We start from the raw sequence: 23,227 nt of genomic DNA, 5'->3' as shown, positions 1-23,227 counted from the left end.
GTGAGATGGCCAGCCAAGGTAAAATGTAGTCCTGTTCAACAGCTGACCTGGGCTGCTGAGGACACAGCAAAGCTCAAAGAGAAGACAGTTTGGGTGGCATTTCCAAGGCCAGCTTGGGTGTCTACCAGCCCTGGCAATCTTAGGCCACCCCTGGATAATCCATTCATGGGAACCGAGAAGGGGACCAGAGCCTTTGCACTTTCAGAAGCTTCCTGCAAGCCTTTAGCAGGCCCTTTCTGGCTGAGCTATACTCTCCCTCTGTACGTAATGGGAGCTCCTTGCAGAACTCCTGCGTGCACCCATGCCAAGTCTCTGGCCGTTAAGTTTGTGTGCGTTTCTCTTACGACAGTGCTAGAGGCAGCGGGCCGTGGCTTTCTCCCTGTCCGTCTCCGTACGTGGAACTTCCTCGCCCTTACAACTTGGCAGTGCCCGTGCCGATTTCTCTGGAGGCTGTCTTCTTGGTATTTAAGCTCAAGCGAGCACTTCTAAGGTTCATCAGATGTGATGGTTCTTGTACGCAGCCCATTCTGGGGTTCATCTCACAAAGTTGATAAATTCTGCCAGCGTCCAATATTCTTCTAGCTGCAGTAGTGTTGTGTGATTCAGAAATTTCTTTTCAAGGGGGCTGTGGTTTTGCAGAAACCATTCCAGGACCGATTCATCATTTTGAATTAACAAATACATCTTTTTCTTTTAGTCATCCTTGAGATATGCAGTAACAGTGAATGATGGGTCAAAATCTTCTGATTTATGTGCAGGACTTTGACAAATTGAAAAACTTTCCTAGGTATAAAAAGAAAGAACTGTCTTACGGGTTTTTTTCAGACAGTCCTTCAGTCCACCCGTTTGACCCTATGCACACATTCAAATGCTTGGACAGCTGAAGATGTTTTAATGATGGCCTAAGTGAATTATTGCATCAATAAAAAAGTTACTTTTAAAAATTACAAGTAACTCGGAAAGTTGGAAAACATCCATCCAAAGCATTTGTTCCGAAGTTTATGAGCAATATAAACTCTTAAAGAAAGCTCACTGCTAACTGATGACCATATCAGTAATACATGTCCACATGGACCACATTTTCAGCAGGTACAGTTATTTACATCTGTGGAGCCTACATCCCTCTTAGCCAGTGGCTTTTTCAAGGTCATTTCCCTATTGAATTGCCAAAGCTAAGTATACTGCAGTTAAGAATTTTCTACTTCTGTTGCTGCAATTCTGTGCTAAATGGCATAACACTAAGGTCACTATTTTTTCTGTTAATGTTATAAACCTTTCACCGTGGTCTGATTTCCTAACAGAAAACTGATGGCTGCAAACACCAAAAAAAAAAAAAAAAAAAGGGCAAAATATAGTTTATAGATGTATAGTGCTATTGCAACTCTAACCTGAACAATCTTGAACGCAGTGACGAATCCTTACAGCTTTTTATGCCAGCATACGCCCCTGATCTTACAAAAGACCCTGAGAATAGAGCGTGGCGAAATGTCAGCGTCCCACCATTCCTCTTTAAAAGTAAATCCCAGCGGTTAATACGCATGGCAGACATGCATGGGTCAGTCTTCTCCCGGGAAAAATATAGCACGGCTTAAAGTGCAGGACTGTTAAATATTTGCATAGTTTTGAACTGAACCAGTTGAGAAAAATCTCTTTTTCTTCATCCCAGGGATGTCCAAGTTTCCACAATTGTTCCTGGGGCAGCGATAACTGTGTGTAAACTACTGTCAGTGCCGGGGGGGTGCCGGGGGGGGCTACAAACGCCTCGCTGCTGAAACACAACTAAAGTTTTCCATCTCCTCGTTGCTTCCTTGCCGCCCCCCCAGCCCCGCGCCCGCCGCTGCTGCCGGGGGTCGCGGTCGGGCGGCCGGGGGAGGGCGGGCGGCGCGGAGGGGACCCTGTGGCCGTCCCTCTCGTGTCCCTGTCCCCGCGCGGCGTGGCCCGAGCATCCGGGACCCGGGTCCGCCCGCTTCCAGGTTGCCGGGGCAGGGCTGCTTTTCCCCCTCCCACCCGGCGGCTCCCGGCCGCCTTGCCGATAATGCCGAGCCCCGCTACCCGGCGGCTCGTCGTCCACGGCAGCCGGAGGCCGGGAGCAGCCCCTGGCCGGCGGCCAGCCGTCTCCCTCGCAGCTACCTCCTCCCCCCGGCCGGCCGCTCCGCCGAGCGGGATCCTGCTGCCTCCCGTCCTACAAGTGACAGCGCCGAGAAACCTCCAAGCCAGCCCGGGCCAGCATGTCCGGCACCAAATACGTGGATTCGGAGGTAGGACCGTCGCGGGGGGGGGGACGGAGCCGGGACGCTGCCTGCCCCGGCGCCGAGGACCTGCAGCGGCCCCGGGTGTGAGCGGAGGGGCGGGGGGTGCAGCTCGGCGGCGGACCCCCCGAGGCCGGTGCCCAAGCGGGCACCTGCGGGCAGGGACAGCGGGGTGGGGGGACCCGGGGACGGGGGGGGGGGACACGGGGACTCGTCCTCTGCAGCCGGGCAGGGGCACCCGGGGTGGGGGGGGACGCGGGGGACCCGCACTCGTCCTCTGCAGCCGGGCGGTGGCGACCGTCGGGTGAGGGCGGTCTAGGGAGGGCGTCCGGGCGAAGCGCGGTGCCGCGGGCAGGGCGGTCTAGCGAGGGCTCCGCGCCGCGGGTCCGCCTGGGGAGGGCGGTGTGGGGAACCCCCGGCCGCTGCCGCCCGCGGGGGGCACGGCGGCTGCGCCCCTCCCCGCTGAAGGGGCGGCCGCGCTCCGCCCTGGGGCAAGGCGGCGGGGAGCGGGCGGTGCGGGGCGGTGCGGGACCGGGGACCGGGGACGCCTGGCGGCGGGAGCGGCAGCGGGAGCCAGCGCCGTGCCCGGTCCCGCGGGGGTGTGGTGTGCCGTTAAATAGCCGGGGCGAGAGCCGCCCCCCTCAGCGAGGCTCCTGCCGCTCCGCGCACCCCCGCGGGACCCGGGGTCGCCTCCCCCTGCCCTGCCCAAACTCGGCTCGGCTCGGCGCGGCTCTCCCCTCCCGCCCGCTCTCCCTCTCGGCAGGGTTTTCTGTACGCGGCGCCCATCAGGGAGCAGGGCAACATCTACAAGCCCAACAACAAGATGATGGCAGACGAGCTGAGCGAAAAGGCGGTGCGCGACGTGCACACCAAAGAGATCGACCTGGTCAACCGAGACCCCAAGCACCTCAACGACGACGTGGTCAAGGTGAGGGGGGACGAGGCGGGACGGGGCCAGGGGGGAGGACGGTGCCGGGCAGCCGCCCGCCCTCTACGCGGGCACGGCTGGACGGCAGCGAACCGCTTCCCTCCACCTGCTGCAGGAGGGAAAGGGCCGGGGGGGTGTTCGTAATTCAGTGATTTTTTTTTTTTTTTTTTTTTTCCTTTTTAAACAAAAGGGAGAGCGGGCAGGAGAGGGGCGGGCAGCCCGCTGGAGCTCCTTGCAGAAGTGAAGCGGGGCTCCGTCCTCCCCCGCCCCGGGCTCTCCCCGGAGGGGGCGCACCGGGCCGGGGCAATGCGGGGCCGCGTCCCGCCGGGGCTGGGGCTGGGGCAGGCGGCAGCCCCCCCCCCCCCCCCCCCGGGGAAAGGGAAGCCCCGGCGAGGGGCTGCTGCGGCTGGGTGCCCCGGCAGGACAGCTCTGCAGCCGGGACGTCCCGCCCGGGAGCGGGGGGGGGGGGGGGGGGGGATAAATAAATAAATAAAAGAAAATAAATTGCGTGACCTTATGTAACACCGGCAGAGGGATTTTCCTTCCCTCGGGCACGTATAGAGAGGCAGGGCAGGGAGGTGGCACCAGCCCAGCGCAGCCCGAGCTAGCTGCGCTGCTGGGCACGGCCTGCGGGACAGATCACCCTCCCTAAGCCGAGTGGGTGCAAAATCAGAGGTCCGGGTGGTCGTTTGGAGTTGGGTCCTCGCTTTGTTTTGTCTTCCTTCCCTCAAGCAATGATAAATGGAAATAAGCTAAGCAAAATCTAACTGTGCCCTTGTCTAGATTTTTGTTTGTTTGTGTTTTTAAATCAGAGCTTGGCTGTTTTGACAAGTCAGGGTCAATGGAGATTCTTGCTTGAAGTCACTCTGGTCAGAAAAATCATAGAGCTGACTCTTCTCTTAGCAGACAAGTTTTGTACTGTGCGTGTGAAAACTGAGGATGCTGTCACCTGGGCTTGTCAGAACCTAGGAAAAATGGGAGCTGCCCAGTCGTAGTGGGTGACTAAGCCACTAACTGCCTTACTTAGGGTCCAGCAGAGTCAGAGTGTGTGCAGCTCACCGTGTTTGTTGGTCAGGAAGACCCGTTATTGAAAAAGAGAAATACTGCATTGTTTCCAGAGAATCAAAAGGTTGGACCCTGGTTCCTGAATGTATGTCAGTAAAATGATTCATGCTATGTGCAGACTATATAGCCAGGTCCCGAGTAACCTCAAATTCCACTGACTTCAACACAATTTGAAGGTGCTGAATATGACTAGCCATTGTGCTGGATCAACACTGAGAATTATCCCTCGGAGCAGGGTATATCTTTAAGGAGCCATTGTCAGCTTTGGGATCTAGAAAGAAAAGGCATAAAGTTTTTATTTGGTTAGAAAAAAGGATCTGTGTACCTAATGGTACAAAACTTCCATTAAAATGGTTGATTTGAGAAAGGAGAGAGCAATTCTTTTTTCTTCTACCCACGGAGGAGCAGCTGAGTAGACAGGGAATGCAAGAGCTGAAGAATGAGACTGCATCATGGTTTATTGCGTACATCAACAGAAGAAGTCCCCAAAGCAACCAAACCTTCTGAGGATGAGTCATAGCCCCCAAGCAAGTCAGAATCCGGGTGTCCACAAACTTAACTAGGGAAAGAAAGATCCTGCTGGGAAAAGAGGGAGACCACTGACGGAAAAAACTCCTAACGGACTTAAAAGGAACTGAAGTGTACAAAGCCCATCCTGCCCTCTCTCCCTCCCACAGGGGCAATGATTAAGAAAGTTTGTTATGTCCAATCATCTAAAAGAAAGTTGAAAAATAAGAATTGTAGGAATGGAAAAAACAAGCTTCTCAGTTCGTCCTTTTGAAATAATCATGGACCAACACATTCATTGAAAACCAGCAAACAGCCAGAATACCACTAGCGCCTCTGTGTCAGCAAGCGACCTCCCGGTAGTGCACATAGTCACATCAAGACACAGGAATGTATCAAAATGAATTTGGTGTTAAACAGACAGGATCCGTTTTGCATCATAAAAATGGCAGTATTTGTAAAAACCGTGGCCATTGTAAAGCAACGTTTTTCTGTCTTGTTACAAGGACATAGAAGAATTACTTTGATTTTTATAAGTATTTCATGGATAGGTCCAACCTGAAAAGTGGAGAGAGGAATTTTGCCACAATTTGAGTTTATTTGGACACTACTTTCAGGTTCAGCCTCTTAGACATAGCAATAAAGTTCAGATCCAGTACCTAGGGGACAGGCTTGGATTGGGGCAAAGATACACAGGTTCAGTTCCTGCCTTAGCCATCAGTCTGTGGTCCCTTTCTGTCATGCATCTGCCTTTCTTACTTCAGCTGTAACTCATCCAGGCAGAGTGTAAAAAATACACTTGTGTAACAGAAGGAGTCCCCAGTCTCAGTCGGGTATGGAAAATCAGAGAAAAAAAAATGTTTGGGAGTATTGTAAAGCCAGAAGTATGGTTCAGGCTAAGCTCAATTTTGTTTAAAGCCATTGCATTTTTCTAGATTCAGAACCTTTTCAGATGCTTTTTACCCAGCATTTAATGCATTTCTTGCCACTTGACTATGAGGCACAATAGCATGGAAACTGGGGACAAATCAGTCAGCCATGAAATAGAAATGATTAGAGAGAGAATGAGGAATCTGCTCTGTAAGCAGCTCTCTAAAAGGCCTCAGTGTTGTCTGCATTCAAATACTTCCCATAGCACATTTTAAAAATAACCCTTGCTTGTGAGAAGCAGGAGACACGTTCCCTTGATGTGCAACACAAAGCATCTGCACAGCTTCCTCTGCAGCAGATACGTGGTGCAAGCAGCAGCAGGGTAGGGATCCAGGCAAGAAGGAGGGACCCGGTCAAGACCCTTTTATAAAAACTAGACACATGGAGCAGCTTTTTACCAAAGTTCTTGGTGACCTTGATTTTGCTTATGGTTTCTCTTCAAATTAGCTTCCAAGCAGAAGATAAGTGCTGGGAGGTTTCCAGAAAAGTGGCGTGAATGACTGGATTTCTGTTCAGAGAGGGATGGAAATGAGGCCTTACCGAACCTGAGGTCCGCAGGCAATGGAATTGGCAGCTCTGTGCTGGAGGAAGCACGATCTAGTAAAATCACCAGAATTTCCCTCCTGTCCCAATTCCTTCAGCGGGGAGCAGAAAGGAAGGAGTTTCTTCCTCATAGGACTTCCCTCATGCGTCACCTCAGCGGGGGGACAACGTGCAACAGTGGTCCCATTCCTTGAGGCGCGGGCTTGTGAAGTTGGCTAGTCACGCAGAGGGCAAGGAGGGAATCCAGCGAGGGAGAAACAGCCTCTGTGCACCTGGGAGCTCTCCGGGAGTCACGCTGGTGATTATACAGCTATTTTGCCTCACAGTTGTATCTATTTCGTATGTCCTTCACTGGACAATTCTACTCTTGGACTTGTGTCCCACAGGTTTTATTTATGTGTGATGAGACACCAGGATAGACAGCTGATGGGGTTTTTTTCTCTCATTCATTCCCTGATGACCCAGGACTAAGGGAAAGTGGCTGAAGTTCAGCCTTTGCTCTTCCTGTTTCCCAACCCAATATTGGTGTTTTCCAGAGTATGGCTTAAATTACAGCCTGACGACTCTTTGGAGTTCAAAGTTTCTCAAAGTATCTGCGGTCAAGTCTGCACTAAGTTTACTGAATTTGGAAGAAGCAGAGGAGGGAGCCGGTTCTCTTGCAGCTTGCGCTTCTTTGGTACTTCCTCGCTCCTTGCTCAGGATGGGGATGGACCTTGCAGCCAACCCTGCAAAGTCTACTCCTTTGGGACTAGCGAGGACCAAATGTGCAGTCACATCTGCAGCCAGATCACAGCTTTTTCCTCTGGTGGTATGCCAGGAGGAAAGGCCTGTGCCTGGTCTACCATCCAGAACATAATTATTATTTTGTTTTAAACAAGTGGTGTCTATCTGCTGTTTGTTGCGTAAGAGTCTTTTTCTCTCTGGAAAAAAAATTCCAGTACTTGGCTGCAGATGTAAGGATGCAGAGCTTTTGTACCAAGGTTTAAACAGTTACGTATTTGTGCCTTCCGCTTAAAGCTAATGCAGTTAAGGGCAATTCAGCTCCCTGCAAGGAAAAGTCTGGAATTTTTAGTTAGATGTTGACAAATACCATAACAACCTTATGTAGGCATTAGCGAGGAAAGTATTACTCCGCCATTTTAAAGCCATTTACAATCTCTGCTGCTTTCTGCTAAAAAGAGAGGTTTTTAAAAAAGCAGTTTGCCGTTTTATTTAATCCTCCACAATTACAGTCCCTCCCTGTTGCGGGGAGCGCAGCGTAAGATGCTCAGAGAGATGACTAGGCAGAGCGCTTCCCCCCTCCCCACCTGAGCACCTCCTGGAAGGAAAGCAGGGCTCGTCCCCTGCTCTTTTCGGATGGGAGGGCTGAGGCCTTGAGAGCTGTCACTCTGATGTGACAGCAGGCGTCAGCCTGGGGGGACCTGAGGTCTGCTCTTCAACATGGTAAAATGGGAGAAAAGCAGAGCTCAGCCAGGTGCTTTTTCTGAAACAGGGAATTGAGTGAAATTTAATGCAGACCCCCTTTCTTTGTTTTCAGATAGCATTAAAAGTCCTGAGAAAATAGATACATATATAAGTTTAAATGCATCCATATAAATATATAAATATGTAAATAATATATAATTATATAAAGAATATATTAATTTATAAATATACAACTATATAAATATGAGAGTGCGTGTGTATGCTCTAATCCAAGCTTGTCACCTGGGCTCTTGCTGTTGGCGGTGATGGACGTTGGATGCCTCTGGAGGCAGATTCACATCCCAGAGTTTAGGCCTAATGGCAGGAGGGGACGAGCGGTGCTCTCAAAGGGTGTTTCTCTCCATCGACAATACATGTAGCTTAGACGCGACACCTTATTTTTCCGTAACTGCGTTTAAATGAAATAATTCTGAAACTTTGTGTCATATTAATGTCCAGCTGTGGAGTTTAGATTTGAAAATGCAAGAATATTCAAACGTTTGACTTTGGCTGGCCACATGATACAATTCTGTTTCAAATATTTCTTCCAAGGCTAGTCCAGGAGTGAAAGATTAAAAACTCGAGCCGTTACGAATACCAGTTTATGCAAGGACTGAGCGAGTTTTCAGTGCTCTGAAAAACAGTTTTCTTGCACATTAATTAGGAGTTCCCAGACATGGAATTTCTGAATGTCTGTAAGATTGCAGATAATAATGGCATCTGTTCTAATGAAAGATTCTTTCTCAAAAAAATGTGTTTGTGTTTAAGCTCATAGTATTATTAAAGACTTATGCACTGCCTTCTTGCTTAGCATGATGAACATGACTCATAACTCCATAGGAAAATGTTCATTTGATGGTCATGGGGACTAAGCCAACGATTCAGCATGGATGTTCCTTCTGTTAGAATTTATTGGACACTATCTCAGATTCAGAGGAGACAAATACTTTGCACTTCTGATAAATTCAACAGAATTCAGATTATATGCTAGGAAATTTTAAGAACAGTTTGAATTAATTTTAGATTTTTTAGCCCACTATATGGATAGAAAGACCATCTTCTGTTGCAGAGAGTATGGATGTCTAAAACAAAAAAAAATTATTGAAATCCAAAACTCCCCAGGGGGAAGAGTGATAAATGTGTATAGTAGAGTCGTCTGCCCATGAGGTCCCCAGTGAGAAGTTGTTCTTTGTTGTATTTTAGGCAACAGAGAGAAGAAAATACAAATGAACTTGGATGACTCTGTAAAACTTGTGATCTCTGGAAAACTGAAAAGAGATACAGTTCTAAACTAAGATAAGTTTGTCTTTCCCACAGCTCTCAAATACCCTTGTAATAAACAGACAGCGGGATGAAATCTATATCGGCAATTGATTTTTGAGCATTTTGATCCAGAACCACCATCTCTCTCTTCTTTTCCAGACAAACGACAGTAATAAAAACCGTCTTGGTCTAAAAAGGATTTGTTATTTTGAAAATGAAAGAGAAGTTGTGCCATTTAATTTCATTTGATTTACTGGGGAGGCAGGTTTTATTCTGTTAGTCACTTTATATTTTTCTGGCAGATTTCTTATGAAAAAGTCTTTTGAAAGTTTCAAAACAAACTTTGAATTTAATGCAACATCATTCTTGTCAGAAATTATGTCATCAGATTCGCATTCAAAAGGACAAATAGTTTCAGTACCACTATCCCCACACTAATGAGCATATTAATTGATAAAACTTGCACCCAATTTTATTCAAGATAGTCAAGGAGCTGTGTTATAGATGTTAGTGGGGCTATACAAGGATGAGGTTTGTCTGTAGACTTCTATTTATCTGGCCCATGTACTTTATTTTTCAAATAAATGAGAACTGATAAATTCAACTTCGTGGATAAGTGAGAAGATGCTCTCACAGCTGAAGGTGAAAGCGTCACATTCCCTGTCCAAATTCCTGCTGTGCTGAATTTATTCTCGGCGTTCCAAAAAAGCCTAAGGGAGTCTTATAGACGGATTGCAACACTTCCTCTGTCAACTTCGAAATCCCTTGTCGGAATTCAAACAAATGCTACCGAAAAAAGTCAGTTTTCCCTCAAGATCAGGTTAATATCTCCTGTAGACCTTAGCCGTAAAGTCTGCTGTTGTTTTATGAAGTCCAAATTCACATATCTCTGTTCTAGTGCAGTTTATGACAAGACCAGAACTGTAGATTAATGACTTCTTGATTTTTATGAAATACTAAAGAAATATTGACCTCATGTTTAAGGATCAGTAACTTAAGATCTTCCATAAGAAAGACAACCTTCTAACAGGACAAATGCAGGGGCAAATTTTTTTTAAAGGAACGGAGAGGCAGCTGGGCATCACTGCACACTCACGGTCAGCAATAAATGTATTCAGGTAGAAATGAGGGAAAAGGTGAGAACAAGTTATACTGTTTTCCTAAAAAGTATTGCAGCAGGTAACAGGAATGCATTTGTGAGCAGTATACCTAGTGAAAAGTCTCCTCTCCTTAGGCTCCCTTAGCAAATGATAAAGAGAAAAAAGTGGTTTTCAGATCTAAAACACCCTCCAAAGGTGCCTGTCTCTCTCCAGGCACTACTAAAGAGTCTAAGGTCACTATATTTCCATTTTCCGTTAGTGCTGAAATTTAGGAGGGATGAAGCTAGAGCAAGTTCTAAAAAGTTATACTTAATAGCAGTTTATTACCTTAGTAGCAGGTCTGTAAACCTGCATTGAGGGCAATATAATAATATAATGTAAATATAATATATCATATTTTTATATGTATAAAATAAAGTATAATATAAAAATATAACATAAAATCTGTTTACAGAATAGCTTTACTTTTATTAATGTTTCTGGATTCTTGTTAACTCCAGACTGCACTGGAATCACTAAAAGAATTCACATTATCTTTAGTGGAGTCAACACTTCACCCTGGTGTTCATGTTGATGAATATACCTCTATAGCAGCATACAGATGGACAGACATATGTGGATGTACATACACACAGAAGTAACAAAGTTCTCTGCTAAAATAGGTGTATCAAACAAGAAACTGTGGAACAAGAAACAAATGATAAAATTAAGAAAGCTTCTTAAGAATTTCTCTTTGGGAAAACTGCAATAACCTCCCAGCAGCCCAGTTTCCAGGGAGGAAAATAGCCATTTTATTTTCTGACTGCTTACTCCGACAACACCAACATATTTTCCAAGGAACTGGCCGACATGATATCCCCACCTGCACAGGAAGTTTCGCTGTTTCGGAGGAGCGCAGATGTCTCCTTGAAGCTGCTAGTCTTTCCTTCTGCCAGACTGTATTGAGACAGGACGGGCAAGTGCTTCAGGAAGAGATCTCTGGAGAAGGGCTGGTTGCTACAGTGCTGACCCATTGGCATCAGTCGCATTTTTCTCACGAGTACTTCCGCAGATTTTGATGAGCCTGCCCATCTGATAAAACAAAGCCCATCACCGGGGCTTTTCTGGTATGCAATCAGTAGTTCAGCATGGGCAGGGAGCGGGAGGGTTTTCTTTCAGTAATTAGAAGCAAATGATTTTTTGGCTGTTTTCATTGATTTTCAGTTTGAGAAATGGTGATCTGCAGTCACAACCTTTTTCTAAGTCATGGAATTATTTAAAATTTTTCATAATCCATTTGAGTATTTGTTACGTGTGCAGTAGGGGTCACTCCTGACCGGACTGGTTTTCTTCTCTGGCTAGAAGAGTGTAGTCCTTCAACTCTACTTTCCAACATGAATATCCTTATTTGTTAAAGCATTGTTTGCTTTTCTGGCATGCTCTATGGTACTCAGGAAAGATTCACTATTTCCATCAAGAGATCTGCCAGCAGAACACTTTTCTTGCCATATTATGGAAAGCAGGCACAGGGATACAGGGAATGTAAGTCAAATTCGTTGGTCGGTTTGAACAAGTAACTGGTGGAACAGTTCCACTTGCTTGTTTAGGGTTTCATTCACTTTGGAATTACTTTTCATTTTTCTGCGCTTAACCAGCCTTACACAGAAACTATGGTCCTAGCCATCTGCGCTCATGGCATCTCTTTTTTTGTGCGAAGGACTGATCTGGCCAGTCTCCAGAAAAACAGTGTGCTCTGAAGACAGAGATCAAGGTTGACAGGCAGATGCTTGCCACCATACCAATAGTAAAGGTGCTTTACTGTCTTGTGACTGAACTTATCCCATCTCTGAACACTGCTGGATATTCACGTTTTGTAGTCACCCGTGCTGTAGCCTGAGGCTGATACAAATACTCTGGAATAGGATGAGTTTTGCCTTTACTACACACCTGACAGCGCCTAATGTTTGCTGTTGAAAACAATGATTAGTGAGGAAGTAGAACATCTAGGCTTCATGAAGCATTATGTTTTCAGGAACAAAGTGCCAGCTTCTCTACACAACTGCAGGTAAACATTTGCCAGGTGGAGATTACACAGTGCTCTTAAAGGGGTGAACGAGTCTCCTGGTGCCTGGGATGTGAGGGAAGGGAGAAGAGCTAAGGAGACTCCTAGAAGACCCAACACCTCCCATGCTCTTTCCCTCGAATTCAGTAGAAACAACCTTATAAGCTTTTTCATCATTTTCTGACAAACTGTGGCAGTGGTCCAGAAGACAAGCATCAGCAGATGTGGAAACACGATATTTCAAAGGGTCAAGGAATCATTTAGATGCTTAGCTGGTATCATTGATTTAACAGAATTGTTGTGAGCTTATTGCTTAATTTTTTTTCTGCTGCTGTGATGCCTTTGTTCTCCAAGCACCGTAACTGGCAATTTTGAAGTTCCAAATAGTATGTGGAAGTACAAAAACTAATAATGATCTCATATGCTCATGCATTTTCTTATTTTTCTTAACACACACCACAGCCTTCTCCAAAGTTAGTAGTGCTGCACCTGTCCTGAACGTCACCTCCCAAATGTGACTTGTGCCATAGAATGGCTTGTCATTTTGCGATCCTTTATACATTTTATTCTGTTGAATTTTTCTTTAAAGGGCATTGAATGCATTGGGAAATTTTAGAAATTGCATTTATCACAAGAGAAAAAAAGATCATATCTGTTTTTTTCTATATGTCTGTTTCAAGTCTTACAGGGACACAATATAATATGGTGGAACAGTATTATACTTACAGTCTTGGCATCAGGGAAAAACCTGTTGAAAAACAGCACAGGGTAAGCAGTAAAGACAGTTTCCATACTCTGTGCTAAAAATGTAAAGAAAACTAGCTTGTGACTCTTTCTTGTATAGATATACATTCAGACTTGACTATAGCCCTGGTCTGGCAGAGCGTGTGAGCACATTGACATCAGTGGGGCAGTTCACATTTCTCAGGTTGTGTGCGTATTTAGATGGTTTGCCTGATTGGAGATATTAGTGATCAATCAAGAGAGATCCAGTAAGGATCTGAGCATCCTTTCACTGACTCCAAAAGATACTGATGGCACTCAGAAATGTATGCATCCTCACGGTTTGTTTGGGTTCCTCCTCAGTGGAGTAGTGCTGGTGCTTGTCAATGCAAACTGCACGCTGCGAGCACAGTAACAGCACACAGCTACCACACACAAAGATTTGAATAATTATAGTTACAATCACAGAAATGTAGATTAAGTCAAAACCCCCATAAAATGCTGGTCAAAGCCCCCATAAAATGCTGATGGTCTTAATAATTTTTTTTTCTGATTGATCCAGCCCAGTAAATTTTCCAATGTAATAATGGAAATTACGTACCTCAAAGAACAAACTTTTGTGGAGAAGCACAAATGGTAAATAGGCAATTTGAGATTGGCATTTAACACAGCTTTCCAGCCTGCCATGTTTTGATACATGGGGACTAAAGTGGCAGGGTCAACAGGTCAACTATTTTCATATATAAGGCATATATTCTTGAGTCAGCTGGGGTTTTTTTAGAAAAAAAACAGTAATCTTACACTGCTAAGCTTTTTTAATAAATAGGTTTTTTCTTTAAACAGCCTTGCAAAAAAGAAGACAAATTCCCTATACCATTTCCCTTTCTTGTAAATAAATGCCTTTTCAAATCAAAGCAGGTTCCTTAATTTCCTGGTAAAAGTTTAATAAACATATGCAGAGCAAAAGAAGCTGTGGTAATTCTCACAGTAGAATCAGACAAAAGCTTCAAGCAATGTAAAAAAGGGCTTTACCAAACTGAATAGTAGGAAACAAAGAATAGCTGAAGTCAGGAAGTGTATTGTAGGCATGGAACAGGAGTTGATAGTGTTTAATAGCTTTGGCTGAAACAGAAGGCCATAGCGATTTATTAGCATCCTTTAGAGGGTCAAAACAAATTTCCTTTACTTCTCTCCTTGTTGCAAGTGAACGTGCCTGCATTTTCATTAGTTTGGCAACAACTCAATGTGATTTCACAGCACAGCCTGACAGCTCTGCAGGAACAAACTGCATGCTGACCGTGTAATCTACTGAACAACACCTGTGCCTAACCTAAACATGCCTTTGATGTAGATAAAACAGAGTTCTTCACAGATCTACATGCATCTGATGCTTTGGCAGAAGTGGCCTTGAGAACAGTACCCTATAAGAGGTATCTTATCCTTGCAAGCCAGTTAGATTCATTTCCAGAAATTAGAGTGTCTTTCTTCCCTAGGGTCATATTTCTGGCCACTTCTCTTTCTGCTGTCAGTCCTATTTTTACTTTACCTCGTTCAGTTGGACTCCTGTTATCAGCCTGATGGCACTCAACTGTCACTGAGTGCTACTGAACTAAAAACCAGAGGAGAGGAATGGGAGGGACTGAGGAGCGAGTAATCCGAGTGATGTAAATGCAACCCACAGCAAGGCAAAATGCATCCAGTCACCCAGTCCTCCTCCTGCCTGTGGAGGTCTGATCCCTATGAGTTAAAAACAGAATCTTTCATGGGAGTGGTTCGGTGCAGGAAGAATCTGGGTGATATCTCAATTCCGGCAGTGTAAGGACTTATCTGTGCTGCCTGAACAGTGAAATAAATAGAGCGTTTCCCAGCCAGTGGATCTGTACATGATCTGTTAGCAGGTGAGAAGTAGAAGAGCCCAGAATACCTCAACTCCTCGCCTATCTTTACTTAGACTGTACACTGCTGCGGGTAAGTCTGGGTTTGGACAGCACCGCGGAGGTTCACCTTCCAGTCGTAGCTGGACTCTCTTGGGATGTACGTAATTTCATAACGTTCTTATGGCTTTCAGGGAGATAACAGCTTCATGTTAACACTGTATTCAGGTGAGAGTTTTTAGAGTTGCCAGGCTGTTTTTCTGTCTTTTCGCTCTCGAGTTCAGTTTGGTATCTCCCTTATTCAAACTAGAGCAATGTGGAACATGGGACTTGAGGAATAATAAAATGGGAAAGATATGGTAGTGAGATATCAGCTATGGTTCCTACAGGGCCATCTATTCAGCTTCTGCACATTGGTAGAAACATTCCGAGAGCTGATGAAATTGCTCCAAGAAAGTAGCCTCTTGACAATTGTTGGTGGCATGAATATACCGTTATTATCATCTCGCAGGCAGATTGATTCCTGAGTACTTTTAGGACAACTGTGTATGACTGGAGCTGGGAAATCCTGGCCAAAGATATATCATAAATGTTCTAATATTAGCATCATCTCCTGGAATGAGGACAGGGCTGTCCATCTGGAAAAGTTATACGGCACGATTCTTCTGTCAGCTCCCCAGGATTAACTCCATGGACATCTTGGAGCGCACAACAGGCTAAAAACGTTAGTTACTGAGAATCTTGATTACAGAAAGTTTACTATTTGATTTAAAAAACAATGAGTTTACTGGCTTCCATTTTTCAGTAAAACATTCATTATAGTGAATTATTTTGAAAGGAATCAAATTACGGGCCAGTCTTAAGATTTATTTTAAAAGTTCTAGGAAATTCACATTAACCTATGGTTTCTTTTTGCATGCCAAAAGTGTGCTTTGCTGATAAAAATAGGTCCCACTTACCTACATTAAAGATGTAACCATGAAAAGGCTGATGGACCTCAATGCAAGCTTGCTTTCCTGCTGAGATTTAATATTTCCCTTATTGGCCAGTTGAAAAAATACAAGGTAGACTTCACCACAACTGAACTGAATAAAAAGACTTTAGGCATGACCCCGAATAGCCCCCAATGCACTGAATTGCTGTATGATGGCTGTGTGCACAAACCAGCTCTGCCAAGGATCACAACACCAACTGGTGGCAAGCATCCAATAAATTGCCAGAAGTTTTAGAATAAGAGGCCTATGCTCAACCATGTAGTCTTCATGTAGTAGCATTTTTGAGAAGCAACTTTTTTTTTGCTGTAATCATCTTGGGGTTTGCCATCGTCTGCATGTTTTTATTGTCTGATTTCAAGGCAAACATTGATGAGAAGCTAAGAACACCCAATCGCTTTGAAAATGAGCTAACATGGAATATGGGCTACAACAGAAAGTTTGCTTTTGAATAGCTGCAGAAACAGACACTATAAATATGCTTGCTTGTGTATTCCAAAAAGAAAATATACTTGCTCCAGCATATGTAATGTATGCTCAGGCATACATTTTTCCCACATGTGTACTCACTTGAATGAGATTGATTTCAGTGAACAATATACAGACCTTGAAATCATCTTTGGGGTGGGGTGGGAGTGGGGAATAGACATAAGACAATTAGATGCCATCTTCTGTAGATAGTATTGACTTCTCCATGTATGCATCTACAACTTTTCTTCTTTCTTTCATGATGCAGTCCTAAAATCCCGTGATTGATACAATGACGCCTGATTGTTTCATTCAGTAAACAGGTCACAATACATCCAGAGAAGTTCCTTGCTCTGTCTTACTAGACTGCAGCTAACTTTTAATGACTGATTCATGTAATTATTTTATGGCCAATGTACTGCATAAAGCTAATTTTTTGTCAGTTGTTTAGTCCCCAAACATGAACTTTTATATCAAATAACCCCACAAAGAAAATAGCATATTGTTGCCTGTAATGCCTTTCCCAGAATTAGTTATTTCTACCAGAGCTTCAGTCTGGCACCCACTGAAATTACAGAGCCCAAATAATTTCCAATTTCCTGTCTTCACTCAGCAGTGAATGTAGTATGCTTTCTATGCTGTCTTCAGACACTGATTTCAAGGAAACTGTTTTCTAAGATCTGTACCAAAAATTCATGTGTATGACCTACAGAAGCAGAGGTTATTGCATACCTGTAGAACTATTGCAGAAGAGAACCGTGATTCAAACTCTCTTTTCATTTTCTCTTTTTGTAGCTAGTATTTAAAATTATGCTGTTCAGTTTCAGAAAGTCCAGACAGACTTTTGTCTCTGCACGCCTTTACAGAAAGCGCGCAGCCCTGAGGTGTGTTCCTCAGGTACTGCGCCAATGCAGTCTGCCATTGGATTCTGTGGAGACAGAATTTCAACCCAAATGCTACCTTTAGGTGTGATGGTGATGATGATGATGATGAATTCCCATCCCAAAGAATCATAGATCACTTTCAGATCACCAGAGCCTAGTTCAGAGTAGCAGATAAAGAGAAGGTTTATAGTTTGCATTATATGATGTCCAGAGAGAAGCACTGGCAGAGAGTGATGTTTAGGCCTGCTAATATGTTGAATTAAGCCAGCTTGATGTTAGGCATTCAAGATACTTGGTATCACAGCTGATCCTGAAACTTCCTCTCAAGGACTTTCAAGCCCTTCCAGCAAATTGCACCTAGACCATGCAGTTTTGCTTTGGAATTACCTTTTTTGTTTAAGAAACTGGAAAGTCCGGGGGTTTTATAATATTTTTCCCTTTGTTGGTTAACTTCTGTTTGGAGGTGATTGAAGATTCAACAGGAGAGAGGGAGGAGTTCTTTCAATTATTATGTATATTTTAGATTAAAAGAAGTGATTGTGAGCCTTTTCCTACAGTATAAGCAATACTTACACTGAGTGTATGGATATTCACCTCCCCCCAGCATGCTAAGGTACTGTTGCCCGAGTTTCTGAGGCCACTGGCCCATATCATCCTTACCCTGCTCCTGTACATCTTCACTTACAGCAGCATTATCATCATCTCACTTTGGGATCCAGTCCCAAGAATGCAATTTCTTTTTTTCTTTCATCTGATTTAAACGGTCATTTAGTTTCTTGCAGAGGAATAGTGTTGTGATATTCTCTTTCCTGCGGAATGCAGTACCTATACAATTGGTTGTGCTAACTAAATTAAATATCCTGTATTGTGGGTTATATCAAACACATGTTTGTGTGACATGGAGCTGAACCATCAGTGCAATTCTGTTAATTTTCTAATAGAAATGTTATGACAATTAAGCTTCCTGAATAGCTCAGTATTTCAACAGAGAGCGGTAAAATATGCCTGTTGGAATGCACTGCTTCCTTAGCTGACTTTTTGAACTATTTATGAATAATCAAAAGTCTGACATATGTGGAAGAGTGTGTTCCTTCTAAATATTAATATGTTAGCCTGGCCATGTCTTTCATGACCAGAGTGTTATCACATAAACAGGATAGGCTAGAACAAAATGGCTCTAATGTGAAAGGCTTCCTTATGTTTAATAAAAGAAACCCTTTCAGACTATGGAGGAGCTCCACCTGATGCAGATCTAAATCCAGCATTTTATTTTTCAGTCTACTAAGAACTATGTATGCCTGTTTCTAAGTATATATTCAAATAGCTAGCCTCACCATTTATTCACTGTCGAAATTCAGCAATGCTATACAAGGAAAGATGGGAACATTTGGACAAATAAAATACATTTTATTGATACATGCTTGAGGTGTGTAAAAACTCAAAGTAGTGACTGCATTTATTCCATTCGTAAAGACGTGAAACAGTTAAGTTAGGCAATGAAAGCATGATGGTTCTGTTCACCTGGTTCGTCCTTTAAGTACGACTCTAAGGGCATTGCATATCCTTAGGGCTGCAGGAGGGGAGGAAAATATATTCAGTTTTGTGGATACCTCCGTGTAGAAGTTAGATGTCTAATTTTGAGCTAATCATTGAGGCTCCCTGGTAGTCACTGGAAGAAGATAGTTACTGAAGATTCATGCCTTAGATGATGTGTTAAAATGGGTTGAATCACGTTGGGGTGTAGGAAGTATGTGCTTCGGTGTTTTGTTACAGGGGACCATCGCTCTGCAGGAATGGTGTTTCTGGAATCCACCCTTGATGCAAACGTCTGACTCACCTGACTTTGTGTTCTTTGCTGCAGATTGATTTTGAAGATGTGATTGCTGAGCCAGAGGGAACACACAGCTTTGATGGGATTTGGAAGGCCAGTTTTACCACCTTCACTGTAACGAAATACTGGTTTTATCGTTTACTGTCAGCAATCTTTGGCATTCCTATGGCTCTCATCTGGGGCATCTACTTTGCCATTTTGTCGTTCCTGCACATCTGGGCAGTGGTGCCGTGCATAAGGAGCTACCTGATTGAGATCCAGTGCATTAGCCGCGTCTATTCGATCTGCATCCACACGTTCTGCGACCCACTGTTTGAGGCCATAGGCAAAATGTTCAGCAGCATCCGAGCCACAGTACGGAAAGAGATTTGAGGGACATTTCAAGGAGAGCCATCAGTCTAGGAAGGGGGTGGGGGGGTTGTGTTGTTTGGAGTTGTTTTGGTGCCAGTTTCGTGTTTCTCAAAGCAACATACGGCAACTGGTGGTGGATATACTGGCCCAAAACAAAGATTCACTTGCTCAGTTTCTGTTTCTACTGTTTATACTTACTGGATTACTTGCTTCTTTTTTTTTTTTCTTTTTTTTCCCCTTCAGCCTGCATTTCAAACTAACCTTAAATGGCCATTCTTCCATGCCAGCTGCGTATCGTTTTGCTGGCTGTTCAATTCAGAAGCCGAAGTGCTGTTGGATGCCTTTTTATCTCACCCTTCATTCCTTGTGAGATAAATCCACAGTGATACTGAAGAACGACAAAAATGCTTTCCAACACTATAAAGCCATTCATTTTATTGTGGTCAGAGAGCAGAGAGCTATTGCAGCAGAATGAACGTGACCAGCTGGCAGGTTTTAGCAGAATGTTCTTTTTCAATCGGATTGTCAGTTGACTGCAGCTATTTACAGTCATGGTCAGATATGGTGCACTATGAAAAAATTAGTTAAGTAAACAAATTATGGAACTAATATATGTCCTGAAAATCTAACACTTTATCAGGTTGGAGACATTGACATGTGAAAGCTTTTCATGTGCATAAAAAGCTTCAGTCAGTGCCTTTCTGTCTCATTCTCTCTTGGAAGTTCGCATCCAGTTATTTCTCAACCTTTGCTAGGATTGCAGAAGCAAACTGCAGTTGAGAACTAAAACTGGTCATTATGGAAACGTTTTCCTGACTGTGACTTATGACACATCCCTGAGCGAGCATTTAGGTGCTTATCTCATAGGCTGCTTCTTTTTTTTGCAAAGTATTCATATAAATACATATCGCAGGTATGCCAGAGATAACCTGAGTTATAAGAAAAATGAAGGTGTGCCAAACACAAGCCACATGAGGCCAAGGAGGAGCTGCCCCTGAGAGAAACTTTTCTATCAGCTTTCAAAACTTCCCTATCAGCAGAAGTCAGCATGCCACTAGCACACAGGTTTTTTTCAGGATGCTTTGCTGAGTCTAACCTAATCCATCACAAGAGATGGTTTAGAAACTTCACTTTTGTGGGTTGGTTTGTTCGTTTTTAGCTGAGCTGCAACATCAGGAAGTCTTAAATGGAGGGCATTGTGTGAAACTACCGTGTTGCAAAGTGCAAGGCCTAGAAAGCAAAGCCTTTGCGACATGTTCTGATGCTGTGACCTGCAAGAGCTTTTTTGCCCTCGTGACAGTACTGTGTTCAGAGACGCTCTCTGCACCCTCATATGGTTCAGAGATGCTCTCTGCATCCTCATACGGTTTGCGTGAAGCATTTGTAAAAATAGTTGTGAGGCTCATCAGCTTTATTGTAAACCAAGCTGGGGCCTGAGCCTGCTCCGGTTGGGATCTCCAGCAAACCAGTTCTTGACCTCAGAGAGTGCAAGATTTGGCCCTTGGGATGAGCATGGAGCTGTCTGGTACACCTACAGCTTTTTTATTTAGCGCTGATATTTCACATATTGCTTACCTAACACGGGAGTGCCTTCGGTTCAATTTCTGCCAAAGCATTGAAAACTTTAGGAAATGCTGCATTTTTTAATGGGGGGGGCAGGGGGAAGGGGAACAGGGGAGAGGGTGCACAAAAAAATTACAAAGCTATTAACTACTATTGTTTGCATTTAAAACAGACACTGGTATGGATATAGTTTTATGTTTTTCTATGTACATAATGGAGAGTGTACTATTATAGATTTTTTCAGTATTAAAAACAAGCGAGATTGTAAACAAGAAATATTTTATCTTTTTATGAGGAAAATCACTCTGAAGAAAACCTTCTTGATTTACCATATAAACTGAATATCCTGAAAGATGTCTGTTCACTTAGAGTTATTAGTCCCTAATCCAAATACGTTGCTGATCCAAGACATTTACATTGTTATACGCTTACAGATATAACTGACACTTTTTTTAATTCTGCATGTACATTAAAGACTACAATAAAAAGATGTTTAATGGTAGCGCCTGTCTGACTTCTTTTTCCTTGAAAGTCATGTGAATAAATCTCATTTTATTAGGAAGAAAAGCCCAATATTTCTTGACAAAGAAACAGAAAGTGATGTCATTTGTTTCTCAAGAAAGAAAGCGCAAAACAGTCTTAATTTGTGGTTCAGGATCTGACTCAGGAAGGTTCTCCCCAACAAAAAATTACATTTTTCTCCCAAGTAAATATTTTCTGCTGCTAAATAAGTAGGCAGTAGAAATAGTGAATACAGCATTGAATAGGGAGCCTAAGCTTGTTTAAATGCTTAAGGATGACAAATTCCATTGCTTTCTTGTTCCTCAGTTTTGCAACATTTCAAATTAGGGTAATGATGTTTACGTTTAGATTATTTCAATATCAAATAAACAGAACAACGTCATAATACAATGAGTTGCTTATAGCTCATTTTACGTGGAAGACTGACCATCCAAAATTCAGATCTGGATTGTCCGGATAGCTTTTCTGTTAAAATCCTTTAAAGCTTTCATTTTGAGTCCAATGGAAACAGGATTGTTCCTAATAAAAGCTCATTAGCCTAAGCATTTAATGTATGGAAATAAGGGAATGACAGCTTTTATCCAGCTGCATATAGACCTAATTTGTGACAGGACAGTTCTTTTCTATGGAATTATTGCACAATACCTGTCACGCCATTAACCTAGCACACTGAAGTCCAACAAAACAGACTATTGCATTTTGACCTACAAATCTGTTAACCATATTTTAATGTTTAAATGGCAGATACCAGCTTAAGGTAGTCTGTCATATGTTTTTCAGTAGCAGAACAGTGTGTTTAATGGTAGTTAGTAGTCCAATGGTAGCAAATAGTACATTGAATTGGACTATGAATTGTGAGAAAATGTAAAATATTTTAAAAGGTAAAAGGAAAGTTGCAATGTGAAAGTAAAGCAAATGAGCATTCCAGTATTCAAAAATACCTTGTTTTTGCAAAGAGCCTGATAGTTTCAGAACAGACACATCTGTTCATCTTAACTGTTTATAATGTCATGTCTCCGGGACTCTTCATGGGAGAGGTGTGCAGATTCACCCTGTGACTGCACTGTCCCTGGCGCTTTGCTGGGCAGCGGGCACAGGGCTGTGCTGTGTGTGAATCTCACTCCCATGCTCCTGCCGGGTTCTCAATGCAATATCACTCATGATCAATACCACAGTCACAACACACCCCATAGCAAGATCCGGGCTTGTCTACTAGGGGACTAGACATTAGCTGTTAGACCATGGCATCAGGCAATCTCCTATCTTGGCTGTAAACGTGGTGTAGATAGTCTCACGCTACTAGATATGAAAGTCAGCATCATAAGCTGCATCAGGACCTGTGGGTTCAGGTGGGTTCAACACCACTTTTTCCTCCTACCAGAAAACTTTCTTGGCTGTTGCTGGCCACTCTTCTCATCCTCTGGGTCACCAGTTCTTAAATTGCGCCATTTAGCTTTAACCATTTTCCTTTGAATACCCTGAGACAACATATGGGGGATCTGGACACTCCAGTTAAAACCAGCTGGAGCAACAAAGTTTTGAGAAATGAGAGTGTGAACTGCACGACTATGTGGTTGATCTCTCTGAATTTGATTAAGAACAGTGGACTAAATGCAGAATAATTTTTTGAAATACATGTATTGGAATGAATGACAAACCATAGGCTTTTATTAATGATGGAGAATTTCCATAGCTGCACCCAGGGTCTCTTTTGACCCTCTCTTATGTTAAACTAGAACTGTTCTCCATTCACTTTCTTGCTTTCATTGCCTTGTGCGTCTGCTGCATCCTCCTCCTTTTTTTTCCTCATGTCCTGAGGAGGAGGAAAGAGGCACAGAATAAAAGTCTTTGCTGAGCTAGACACCTTTGCTGTCTTCATCTGTGTCTTACAAACCTTAACTCTTCCACTTTTTGTTATCTGACACTGGC

The 23,227-nt window shown here is 43.6% G+C and overlaps 1 protein-coding gene across 1 annotated transcript; it reads left to right on the top strand.

The window, feature by feature from the left end:
* The first annotated feature begins 2,056 nt into the window (after positions 1–2,056).
* Positions 2,057–21,278, top strand: CAV1 (caveolin 1). Its single transcript, XM_069802096.1, has 3 exons — positions 2,057–2,258; positions 3,013–3,177; positions 18,893–21,278. Exons 1-3 carry the CDS (start codon positions 2,229–2,231, stop codon positions 19,232–19,234), a joined length of 537 nt encoding a protein of 178 aa, XP_069658197.1. The 5' UTR covers positions 2,057–2,228; the 3' UTR covers positions 19,235–21,278.
* Positions 21,279–23,227: the final 1,949 nt, after the last annotated feature.

This window comes from Haliaeetus albicilla, chromosome 14, assembly GCF_947461875.1.
Source record: "Haliaeetus albicilla chromosome 14, bHalAlb1.1, whole genome shotgun sequence".
Classification (NCBI taxonomy): Eukaryota; Metazoa; Chordata; class Aves; order Accipitriformes; family Accipitridae; genus Haliaeetus; species Haliaeetus albicilla.
This window is presented reverse-complemented; position numbering and strand designations above follow the sequence as displayed.

Coding starts and splice junctions, on each gene's coding strand:
- CAV1 (XM_069802096.1), top strand. CDS start 2,229: ATGTCCGGCACCAAATACGTGGATTCGGAG. Junction 2,259..3,012: donor CCAAATACGTGGATTCGGAG/GTAGGACCGTCG, acceptor CCCTCTCGGCAG/GGTTTTCTGTACGCGGCGCC. Junction 3,178..18,892: donor TCAACGACGACGTGGTCAAG/GTGAGGGGGGAC, acceptor TCTTTGCTGCAG/ATTGATTTTGAAGATGTGAT.